Source organism: Panthera tigris, chromosome A3 (assembly GCF_018350195.1).
Source record: "Panthera tigris isolate Pti1 chromosome A3, P.tigris_Pti1_mat1.1, whole genome shotgun sequence".
Lineage (NCBI taxonomy): Eukaryota > Metazoa > Chordata > Mammalia > Carnivora > Felidae > Panthera > Panthera tigris.
In genome coordinates this window covers 36,086,755-36,099,284 of record NC_056662.1, presented here as the reverse complement: position 1 = coordinate 36,099,284, position 12,530 = coordinate 36,086,755, and the positions used below count along the sequence as shown (strand labels likewise).

The 12,530-nt window shown below is 40.5% G+C and overlaps 1 protein-coding gene across 2 annotated transcripts in view; it reads right to left on the bottom strand.

Annotated features, from left to right (window-relative positions):
* Window positions 1-12,530, bottom strand: part of LOC102958094 (SLX4 interacting protein) — a 180,021-nt gene that overhangs the window by 61,171 nt on the left and 106,320 nt on the right. For both annotated transcript variants that reach the window (XM_042980910.1, XM_007086811.3), the window contains exons 3-4: window positions 6,639-6,728; window positions 2,575-2,695 (exon numbers count right to left, since the gene is read on the bottom strand). In XM_042980910.1, coding sequence (XP_042836844.1) covers window positions 2,575-2,695; window positions 6,639-6,728 — 211 coding nt within the window. The remainder of the gene's footprint in view (window positions 1-2,574; window positions 2,696-6,638; window positions 6,729-12,530) is intronic.

Below are 12,530 nucleotides of genomic sequence, written 5' to 3'. Positions count from 1 at the left end.
CACAACAACCAAATGGTAGAAATAACTCAAGTATCCTGTGACAGATGAACAAGTAAACACAATATGTGTGTGTGTGTGTGTGTGTGTGTGTGTGTGTGTGTGTGTGTGTGTGTGTGAGAGAGAGAGAGAATACTATTTGGCTGTAAAAACAAAGAAAATTCTTGGGGCACCTGGGTAGCTCAGTCGGTTGAGCGTCTGACTTCGGCTTAGGTCATGATCTCACAGTCTGTGAGTTCGAGCCCCGCGTTGGGCTCTGTGCTGACGGCTCAGAGCCTGGAGCCTGCTTCAGATTCTGTGTCTCCCTCTCTCTCTGCCCCTCCCCTGCTTACACTGTCTCTGTCTCTCTCTTGAAAATAAATAAACATTAAAAACAAAGAAAATTCTGATAAATGCTATAATAGGGAGGTACTTTGAAAACATTATGCTAAGTGAAAAAGTGAGACACCAAAGGATAAATACTGTATGATTCCATTATAGGAGGTACCTCAAGTACCTAAATTCATAAAGTCAGAAAGCAGAATACTGGTTACAAGAGACTAGGGAAGAGACTGATGGGGAGTTACTCTTTTTTTTTTTTCTTAATATGACATTTATTGTCAAATTGGTTTCCATACAACACCCAGTGCTCATCCCAAAAGGTGCCCTCCCCAATACCCATCACCTACCCTTCCCTCCCTCCCACCCGATGGGGAGTTATTCTTTAATGGGTAAAGGATTCCAGTTTGGGACGATGAAAAGTTCTGGCAATGGAAAGTGGCAGTGGCTGCACAACAACGTGAATGTACTTAATGCCACTAAACTACACACTGGAAAATGGTTACAATGGTAAATTTTATGATATGTATAGTTTACCACATTAAAACAATTTTTTTAAAAATGGTCATGTACGTGTTTTAAAGGATTTCTATATTATGTTAGGTGAAAAAAATAGGTTATAAAATTGTACAGAATGATCCCTTTTCTGTTTAAAAACAAATTTCTTAAAAATATATAAAATAAAATAAAATAAAATAAAATAAAATAAAATAAAATAAAATAAAATAAAATAAAATAAAATAAAAAACTTCTTGCCCACATGAGCCCAACAAAGACTTTGATTTTTATCTTGGGGCCAGAACAACACAAACACATGTAGCCTACCAGGCTGGAAAATTGAGTATTTAGCATTTTCCACTCAGTAGTAGAGGAAGTCAGGGGAAGGGCTAGTTGAGAATCAGTACTGGCCACGCCACATGCACGCCAGAAATGGAGGTCTGAGAACCTTCTCTGTTCCTTCTCCTTTTGTACAAGTCAGAAAATGAAACTAGCCAGGTCTGTTGGAGTACAAAGGATGCAGGCTCCTATGGCTTTTCTCAGGCTTTATCCTACTACTAAGTGAAATTCCAGAAAATGTCACCTAACACAAAATTGTTTAGACTGAAAATTCCATTCAAGGCTTTGAGTTTGGGTAAAATTAATCTGTCTGCCTACTTATCAGCTGTGCCCAGGTGAACACTGTAGTTTAAGTATGTCTACGAAGTGGGGGTGGGGGGTGGGATGCTGCATTAGCATAACCTAGGGGGATGCCACATTAGCATAACATGGTTCACAGCAGTCCAGCCCTGTCCTCTGAGGATTAACACAAGGTTGACTGTACTTGTACCACAAAAGAGTGTTACGAAGTGCCAACCTAAAGTGGAAAAAATTAAAAACACGGCAATGATAGGTGGAAAGAACAGTGGGCTGGGAGTGAGAAGAGCTGGATCTGTGATCAGGTTCTGCCACTTGTCACCCAAGTATGCTTTCCTTCAACAGGTCACTGAATATGGGTATCAAGCACTGGGCTAAGTAAGGCAGGGAGGGGGACAGCGTTGGGGGGGGTGGGGGAGGGATGCCAAATAAACAAGGTCATCTTGATCCTCAAAAAGATGATCTTTTATTTGGGCGAGCTCTTAATCTTGTAGACCCTCAGCTTCTTCACCTACAACTCGGACATTACCATTCTCAAAGTGTTGTTAGGAAATAGTGCAGGACAGTTCAACCTCAGTGCCCTTGATGTTTTGGGCCAGATAATGCCTTGTTGTGAGGGACTGTCTTGTGTATTGCAGGATATTTAGTGACATCCTTGGCTTCTAACTCACTAGATGCCAGTAGCTTCCTGCCAACCCCTCCGACTTCAGTGATGACAACCAAAACTGTCTGCAGACATTACCAAATGTCCCCTCCTGCAAGACTACCCCCAGTTGAGAACTTCTCAAATAGGGTGTCATATATATGAAAGCACTTAAAAAAGCATAAAACCGCAAATCAAGTCAGTATTAATGTAAATCTATTTGTAAGACTACTTGTCAAAAAAAAAAGTCCCTTAAAGTACAGTTTCCTTAGGAATGTTTTATTTTCTATTTTTATGTATTTTGCTTACCATTAAAAGCCCTCCAGGGCTTTTTGGTTAATTTTCCTTACCCAAACAAAGCATCTTCATTAGAACATATTTTTTAAATGTATCACTGTACTAACATGACAGTCAGAGTCAAACATAATTGCCATCTCTACAAAGCAGAAATTTTATCCAAAATCAAAGTACTCTGTGCCTACCTTTTAAGGTCAAGGGACTGGATCTTGTGAATTCTGTATTTGATGGCCTGTGCTGTTTACGAACTTCCAAGTACTCCTTAACTCTTGAATCAATGGTTTCTTTTAACAGTAAACAGACTTCCTAAAGCAAGTTAAAAAATGAGATATAATTCTCTCATTTAATGAAATGCAAAGAGACAACATTGTGCATATTAAAAAGTCAACACTGAACATTTCATTTCGTTTGCTTTTTTACTTAGCTGTGAAAGCTGAAAAGAATGCTATCTGTGCTCATGGGTATCACCCCAGGTTTAAGTTTGCTACTGAGGTTTGCTCAAAACCATGTTGGTTCAGTCTGTGATCTGAGAAATTCATTTAATTTCCCTCTGCTTCAGTTCCACTTTTCTAAAAGGAAGGTAAAAGCAGTGAAGTGCCCACCCTGGCCAGGCAAGACTGGATGAGGGAAGGATACAGGAGGTGGAGCATCTCACTGTGACCCCACCCAGCCAGCAGGGGCAGCCCCGCCCACGGCTTCAGTGGACTATTGTCTTGTGAGGATGCTAGGTGGGGGAGGGGGGTCATCAGCTGGTCATCAGCTCTTCTGATCTGTTCAAGAGAAGAGGCCACAGCAAGTTTTATGCGAATATTTCCCATTTTTCAAACTTGGTTCAATACTTTTCTTAACCTAAACATCCACCATCCTTCATTCATTAGTTTCTGGCTGCAGGTTTAGAAATCTACTGAAAAAGGAACAGCACCGAATGATGGGCTGAAGAGAGAACTAAGAAATCAGTAATGTGATTTTTCTTCCATGCTCTTATTGATAATGTGTGTGCCCATTTGCTTTTGTGAAAACTGCACTATATCCACCGATTAATGGTGAAAATAATTTAACTTCTCATATTTCTTTAAAGTAGATTAATATTTATTAGGCAACAGAAACACATGGTTTTAATTCAATGTCAATGTACCACAACACTAGCAAATTTCTGGAATGTGTTATTTTTTTATATATCAGTGTTACTTATGAAAAGAAAGACAAAACTCTAAAAAGTCCACCACATGATGGGAAGACACTGTCCACTTTAGGTGGCATGTAGCCAATGTAGAGAAAGGGGGGAAAAATGGCACACAAATCTAAATTTCTTATCTTCGATTAAAAACTGGTGTGTAAGGACTAATAATTCTGGTCCAACTCCCAGACTGCAGAAGGCTCAGAGTTGCCGAGGTCAACTCAAACCTGTTTCACTAATTTCTTCAATGCCATCTCAGGTTTATCTCTTATGATTTTCAAAAATTAAAACGAGAACAAAATTTTAAGAAGCCCTGAAGGGCAATGATAGCCAAACTTTTCTTTTATTGCAAATACAGACACTCCTCAACAGTAGTGAAAATCCTTGATTTAATTCACAAATGGGAATTTGTACATAAAATATAAACACTGATCTCTCTTCTGCTCTCATTTTGCAGCCCAAAGATGCAGTGCCTTGTGGAATAGAGAGAGATCCGTTTACAGTTGAGCATTCTGGCATTGTTCACACAACAGAAAGGCAGCCTTGCCCCATACTGTTGTTTTAACAATTAAAGAATTTTGCTTCACATGCAGGGTTCAACTATGACTGAGCTAGAAAATATGTGAAAGACATACATGGAAACAAAGATTGTTAAAATTTAGCCATAAATGCCCTATAAGGCTAGAACTAAAAATAGTACGACAAAAATAAAACAAAGGCCCATACAACACAAACTTTCTCCCTATAGTTACGGGGCTTTCCTTCCATGAGTCAGGTTTGACGAATGGAAGGTAGACCATGTGCAATGTGGTCAAGATAACCTAGTAACTGACCACACCACACTTGGCGAAGCATTCCCTTCAGAACCACAGCAATGCAAGAAAAGACAAAGTCCCAGCTAAACTGGACGGGCAGATAAAAAGACCACGCTGAAATCGATGAGCAAGAAGACAGAGATATACAGGGTATTTCTAGGCTAAAAAGGGCTCCAACATGCTTCCTCAAGTTTACCAATGAAACAGTTCGAGCTGGACTGTTTGGGTACAAAGACTACTCGTGCTGGACTCAAAATAAACATGGCTTTAATCCATACAATTAGTTCCCTTTTCTGAAAAGGAACTGGACATTCTTAAGACTTTCACTATATAAAGTGACTGCTAAAATGCAATCAAATTGATTGCTCATGAAATCCCAATCATGAGATGATCTAATGATAAAAAAAAGATGAAAGCACTGAGGCACTGAATAGAGACTAAAGTCATATCCTTCCTTGACTAGCTTTTCTTCATTCTCTGTCTCTGTCTCTGTCTCGGAGCAATTTTCATGTCCGTGAACAAACTTTAAAGGAACAACTTCAAGTATATGCAGCAAACCATCTGCTTTGCTCTGAGAGGGAAGCCTGGCTTCCTGGCATAATGCTGGAGCCAACACTGCAGCCAAGCCAACACCAGCCATGTGCAGGTCCCATCGTGCTCGGACCACCTTTGCTAAGTCATGCCTTGCTGCCCGGACGTTAGGACTAGGTGGAGCGGCACAGCTGTGTGTGGCTCCCTGGAAAAACCTAGCCTCATGCTCTGGGTAGGAGGTGACTCACATATTCGTAGCTTTATTTTAAAGCCTCCAAATCAAAGGACTTGGCAAAACTGACTAAATATCAAAAAGAGAGAGCTAAGGGTGAGGTGGTAAAGCTGGAAGAAAATGGACAACAGGCTGGGTCTAGAACAGTGGATTCTAGAACGTTGTTAATGTGAGTCAAGTCAGAAGCCTTTTGGGGTGAGGTCTCCTTAAGGTGAGCATTAGTCACTTTGGGGGAAATAAAGGAACCATTTTGAACCACAGGGACATGTGTTGTTGGTAAGCCAAATCTTGGAATTTCATGGAGTTGAAGTGTCGTAGGACATGCCGGCATACTAAATGCTAAGACCTGAAGGGGATAATTTATTAACCTGAATGGTAAATCCCATTATACCGAATCTTGTGCCTGCCTTCTCCCAGCTGTTGGGCCACCAGGTATCCTTGGCAATACCGTGACAGCCAAGTGCTGATTATATCATTACCTTTTGACTGAAAATGTATTACTTATAAATTTTCTTTGGGGGAGATTTTTTTTCCTAGTAATCTTCAAAAGTTGACTGAAAACAGTTACCACAGTAAAGGATTTTGGGCTTGCTTTTGTTGCCACTATCAGCAAATTCTTCTCCGTATACTACCTTTCAGTAAAACTTGTTTTTATTTCTGGCTCTAAAAAGCTGTTGTGACAAATATGGAGGACACAAAGTGCTGTAATACTCTGAAAGTTACATGAAAGCCACTGCCTGCCTCGCTATCCCTGCTCTGGAGGACAAGGATATGGAGGAGGAAGCAGAGCACGTGATGAAAGCCAGATGCACTCTCCAACCCTCTGCCACAGCAGCACTTGGGTGGGATCACGGAAATGGAGAGCCTGTGGTGACTCAGCTGACCTCTGGTCGAACTTTTTCATTTGCAGATGAGGAGACTGAGGCCCAGGAGGTCAAACACCATGCTCCCAGTCACATGACCATCCGGCCATAGGCTTCCCTGACAGACTACTGTGAGAAGGAATACAGTCCAACACCTCCACATTTACTGTCAAAGACTCATATTAATAAAAGGATGGTAGAAGACAAAAGCGCAGACATTGAGAATTTAAGATTTAAATAAGAATTTAATCTCAAGGTGTGAAAGATCAGCCTTGTGTTCACCTCACGCCTGCTTCAGGGGCTCGGTCTGTCCTTTACAACCAGCTAGATTAAAGTCCCTCGTTGCCTGGAACAGTCACTTTAATGTCTTCTTTTCTTAAATATAAAGAGCTCTTTCCCCCAAAACAAAGAGGTAGAATATTTCTGGTTTAAATAATATAGCATATGAAATACATAGATGTGTCACTCTCTTAAGGAAAAAAAGCAGGTCTGTCATTGGGAATACAACTATTTTTCAAGGGTTAAATATCACTCAGTATTTTTTGCCAACTGATGAAAATGAAAGCTGAAAGAGTTAATATTTCTTTGAGCATCAGCTATTGCATTTAAACAGTGAAAAGTTTTGTGGTACCTCTTTCTTCTGTTCAGAAAACCAGCTGGTATCTTTGTTTGAACCTTGCGGCAATATGTGAAGATCCACCAGGACAGCAAAATTCCCACACTAAAAAGACATTAATGGCAGAGTTAGCTCACGCCCAGCAAACAATGAGAGAAAATCTCACAAATTCCTATGTGGTTGCTCATGATGAAATGGCAACAAAGTTCCCTAGTGGACAGAAATCTTAATATGGGGCAGGGCTACAGGTCATAAACCTACTAGTTTTTGCAAGTTTAATATTTAGGGCAGAAATGCTAAGGAGAAATAGAATTTTAATCATAATAGCAAAGACAAAAAAACTGTGTCCCACACCTTCGAGGGGATGCTCAAGGCATCCAGTGGCAGCTGGAAGGCTATCAAACACTGAGAGAAGTCCAATAGGTCAGAATTGGGTAGGCTCCAGAAAGGAATGGTTCCATGGACAGTCAGGGGAATTCTTTCTTTGACATAGGAAAGAACACATATAAGCTACTGCATTTTCAAGCAGAGAAAAGGAATGGCTGGGACAGTACATTTGAGAATACAAACAGAAGCAAGGAGAGCAAGGTGGATGCTGAATGACAGTTACCAAAACTAAATTAGTTTTATTAAAATACACTGTAAAACTGTACAAATCCTGGGGCGCCTGGGTGGCTCAGTCAGTTGAGCGTCCGACTTCGGCTCAGGTCATGATCTCGCGGCTCGTGAGTTCGAGCCCCATGTCAGGCTCTGTGCTGACAGCTCAGAGCCTGGAGCCTGCTTCTGCTTCTGTGTCTCCCTCTCTGTCTGCCCCTAACCCACTCGCATTCTGTCTCTGTCTCTCTCAAAAATAAACATTAAAAAAATTTTTTTTTAAACTGCTTCTTGTCAATGTTCATCAGGGCAGCCAATAGCCATGTTATGGCTACTGAGCACATGAAACGTGGCTACTGTGATTGAGAAGCTGAATTCTAAATTGTTTTTGACATTAATTTAACTTAAACAGCCACATGTGGCTAGGCGATTTGTGGCATGGCTATAGACCCTGTAAAAGGTTATAGCCTTTACACCTTATGAGTAATTTCTGCAAATCTCTGGATAATTGTGGATAAGGTAACTTAGAAAGAAACAGAAGACCAAGACTGTAGGTTGGGGATGGTCTCAGAGGCCCAAAGGGTCAGTGATGACCTACAGGAAAATGTCATTTTTGTACCTCTTTGGCTGAACAGGTTTTCTTTTTTGTTTTTTGTTTTTAAATTCGTGCTGTAATTCAATGACGAAAGGAAAATATTTTCAACGAATGGCCCAAATAGACCAAATATAAATATGGAAGGAAAATAAAATTTGACACTTACCTCATACCATACACAAAAATTAATTCGAGATGGATGATAGACCTACACATAAAAACCAAAACTATCTTGCCAAACTTGCAATAGAAAAAAATTTCTTAGAACCCAGCGAGCACAAAATATAGAAGAAAAAAATTATTAAATTGAATTCTGTAAAATTTAAAACATTTGCTCATTAAAGGACACCACTGAGCTCCTGGGTGGCTCAGTTGGTTGAGCATCTGATTTCGGCTCAGGTCATGATCTTGTGGTTTGTGGGTTCGAGCCACACATAAGGCTCTCAGGTGTCAGCACAGAGCCTGCTTGGGATCCTCTGTCTCCCTCTCTCTTTCTGCCCCTTCCCGCTTGCGTGCTCTCTCCCTCTCTCAAAAATAAACATTAAGAAATTTTTTTAAAGAAAGACACCATTAATAAGATGAATATGTATGTCACAGGCTAAGAGAAAATATTTATAAATGCATATATCTGACATGAAGGACTGGCATCCAAAATAAATAACTCGTACAAATCTAATATTTAAAAAAAACAAACAACCTAAGCTTCAACAGATACCTCACAAGATAAACAAACAGCTAATAACATATGAAAAAGTGTTCAACATCAGTCATCAGGCAAATGTAAATGAAAACCACCAAGAGATACAACTACATACTTACAAGAATGACTAAAATTAAAAAGATTGACACACCAAATTTGGTAAGGATGTGGAGCTCCCCAAACTTTCACGCATTGCTAGTGGAAATATAAAATAGTTCAACCACTTTGGCAAATGGTTCGTCAGTTTCCTTTACTTAAACACACATTTAATTTACAGACTGAGCCAGCAATTCCACCTTAGGCACTTACCAAGAGAGATAAAACATGTGCACAGGAAGATTTGTACGCAAATGTTCATAGAAGTCTTATTCATAATAGCTAAGACAAGACAGAAGACAACCCAAGTCCATCAACAGGAGAATAAACAAAGTATGGTACATTCATTCAATGGAATGCTCGTCACAAAACTACAGATCCACTCAACATGGACTAATCTCCACATTACGTTGAGCAAAACACGCCAGGCGAAAAGAATACATACTGTAGGATTCCATCTATATGAAGTTCTAGAAGAGCAAAACTCAATCTGTGGCCAAAGCAATCAGAATAGTGATTACCTAGGGAGGAGTTGACTGAGAACAGGCACAGAAGAACTTTGTGTGGTGGTGGGAAGGTTCTCTATCTTGGTGGGGTATACGGTTAAGATCAGTTCATTTCAGTGTAAATTATACATCGCTAATAAATAATTTTTAAAGGCTGTGTAAAAGCACATTTACATTTACTGACAGTTATATAAAATGTCCTCTGTCCCTAAAAATGTATGGGTATTTTGGAGGAGAACAAAGTGAAGTTCAACTGGATAAAAAATAATGAAATATGGTGAAAGAGGATCTCCTATGATGTCAAATGGTGCAGTGTGACCCACTGAACTGCTTCTTAGTGTGTTACAACCAGTATTTTATTTTAATGAAAGAGAATCAAAGGGAATATGTGAGTAGAATAAAAAATATCAATATGTCACATGGTACAGTCAAGTCTTATTTTGTGAAACTTATGTATGAGTATACTGAGTTATGATGGGAAGCCTATTTCTTACTGTGGATTTGTGGTCAAAACTGTTCGAAAACCACACTCAAGTATACTGTTACTTTACGTTTCTTCACAACTGTTGATTATAGATTTAACCTTTAAGGAATATGCTGCCACCAGGTGGAGGTCATATGCCACAACTACATGACATTAACCAGGGGTTATTAACTTTTTGTGTGCCATGGATAAAACACAATGGATTCAAAAGAAAACCAATTTGACTGAAGTACGATTATCCAAATTAAAAAAAAAATTGTGATTTAGTAATGTATGTACTTGTCTATTAAGGCACTGGCTCTTTTCATAGTGGTAGATCTAATAACTGCCACAAATCCGAAGTAGTAGTAAACATACATGATACCTTCAGATGTGTGCCACAACTATAAGATAACATGAAAAGAGCTATGATTCTACTGGTGACATATCCTGCAAATACCATGTTTTGAATACTTAATTTATAATAAAAAAAATTGGTTAGAATTTGGTTAAAATAAAGATGTAATTTTTGCTCCCATCCAAGTTCACCAACCCTCTCGATTCTATCTTAAACCTGTTGAGGCACCACAGATGGCAGAACAAGAACCTCGCAGAAGCAATGGGATGTGCCTTATACACATTTTACTGGCTTTCCTGCAAGTGTTTAATCCTGACTCCTTAGACCAAGTTCTCTGCTACCCCTTCTCCATTAGCAAAATTGGCTTTTAAAATAGTAAAAAAAAAAAAAAAAAAAAAAAAAAAAAAAAAAAAAAAAGTGATACTTGAACAATTTGAATTGATACTATGTAATAGTAGCTTTCTATAAACTTTTTTTTTATGTTTATTTATTTTTGAGAGAGACAGAGAGAGAGAGAACATACATGCACAGGAGGGGCAGGGAGACAGGGAGACAGAGGATCCCAAGCAGGCTCTGCTGTCAGCACAGAGCCTGATGTGGGGCTTGAACCCACGAACCATGAGATCACAGATGACCTAAGCCAAAGGCGGGCAATTAACCAACTGAGTCACCCAGGCACCCCTGTAATAGTAGCTTTCTAATGAATTAAATAGCAAGGTCCAATTTGGTATTCTCTCATCATTTCATACCTTTGATCACAAATAATCTAGTGTAAGTTTGATTATAAACAGATCGATTAGAATAGTTTTGTTTTTGGAATCTTACTCCGGGGCTCAAACTTTCCTGGGACTTCAGCCAGACTCTGCCACCAGGCACATGTGCAGTCCCCCCAACACACAGCAGGGCTCTCCCCCTGCAGCCAGCAGTTCTGAGTTCTCCAGCAAGCTCTCTCAGACTCCCACACCAAGCAGCCGTATGCTGCCTTTCTAAAGTTCCCTGCTCTCATAGCTTTGCTGCTTTGCTCCCATGAGTGAACAGAAGTTTTAAGGAAAAAAAGCCTCTTACTGCTGCCAGGAGCACAGCCTTCACTTCTCCTTAATTAGTAGGAGGCTATTTCATCTCTCAGCAGAGAAACTCCAGCTCTGTTCAGAAAGGGGGAACACACGAACCATGACTTCTTTCTTAGGCCACAGCTGCTCACTTTACACAGGCCAGTTACCTCTTTAACAGATCAAAGGCCACTAGTAAAAGCTTTGCATCTCATGCCCTGGGTTGTGAGTCAACAGGCCAGGGTCTGATCCAGCTTCTAGCCCCCTCCACCCAGACGTTTCGGCCAAAAGCCTGGGAGTCAACCCCAACTCCTCCTTTTCCCTAACCCTCCACACTCAGTCACCAAGTCTTATTGGTTTTACTTCTTGAAGGGCTAAGCACACCTCTGTCTCTTCTTCTGCATGTCACCTCCCTCCTGGTGTCTCATGAACTCTCAACACCAACCAGAGCAATCTCTAACATACGTGCTTTCTGCCCTCTGATTCCAATGCACCCCGATGCTCCTGGGTTTGTCAACTTTTATGCCTCCTTGAACCCCAGGAGGAGCATGGACATCTCAGTGCAGCTTTTCTGAACAGTTTGTCACTTGGTCCCCTGGATCAGGTCTATGCTTCATATGCTTATTTATTTCTGCACTAAATGGCTGGTCTATGTAGGGGCTGCCCCTGCTAGGCTGTTAGCTCCTTGGTGCAGACAGACAGGGTCCCAATCTCATTCAAATCTACACTGCAGCAATTAGCACAGGACCAGCTCACAACAAGTGCTTAATAGTGTGTGTGTGTGTGTGTGTGTGTGTGTGTGTGTGTTGTGTACAGACAGCTTTAATCTTCAGTGAGACCCTGCTGGCCTAGCCCTTCAGCATCCATGCCACCACTGCTCTGCCTTTAGAGTCTTTATCAAGGGGAAGATTTCACAGCAAGTGCTATTTAAAGGAAGGAAGAAAGGAACGAATGAACGATGACAGTATAAATGGGCTCTGAAGTTTGGGCAAACCACAGCCTTATCTGTAAACTGAGGATGCTGAGCCCATTCTGGGGACAAAGCTGTTCTGATTCTGCACAGGACACAGATGCTTCATAGAACAATTTCCCCTCTCCTTATTCTAGAGTGGCAACAACTATGCCATCACCAGTGACAACCAGTGATTTTCTATAGTTTGAAAAAAAACGGACTAGATGGATTCTATGATTATCTCACCCTAACCTCACTGCCAGGGGTGGAAGATCTTTTTTTTTTTTAATATGAAATTTATTGTCAAATTGGTTTCCATACAACACCCAGTGTTCATCCCAACAGGTGCCCTCCTCAATGCCCATCACCCACTCTCCCCTCCCTCCCACCCCTCATCAACCCTAAGTTTATTCTCAGTTTTTAAGAGTCTCTTATGGTTTGCCTTGTTCCCTCTATGTAACTTTTTTTTGCCCCTTCCCCTCCCCCATAGTCTTCTGTTAAGTTTCTCAGGATCCACGTAAGAGTGAAAACATATGGTATCTGTCTTTCTCTGTATGGCTTATTTCACTTAGCATAACACTCTCCAGTCCCATC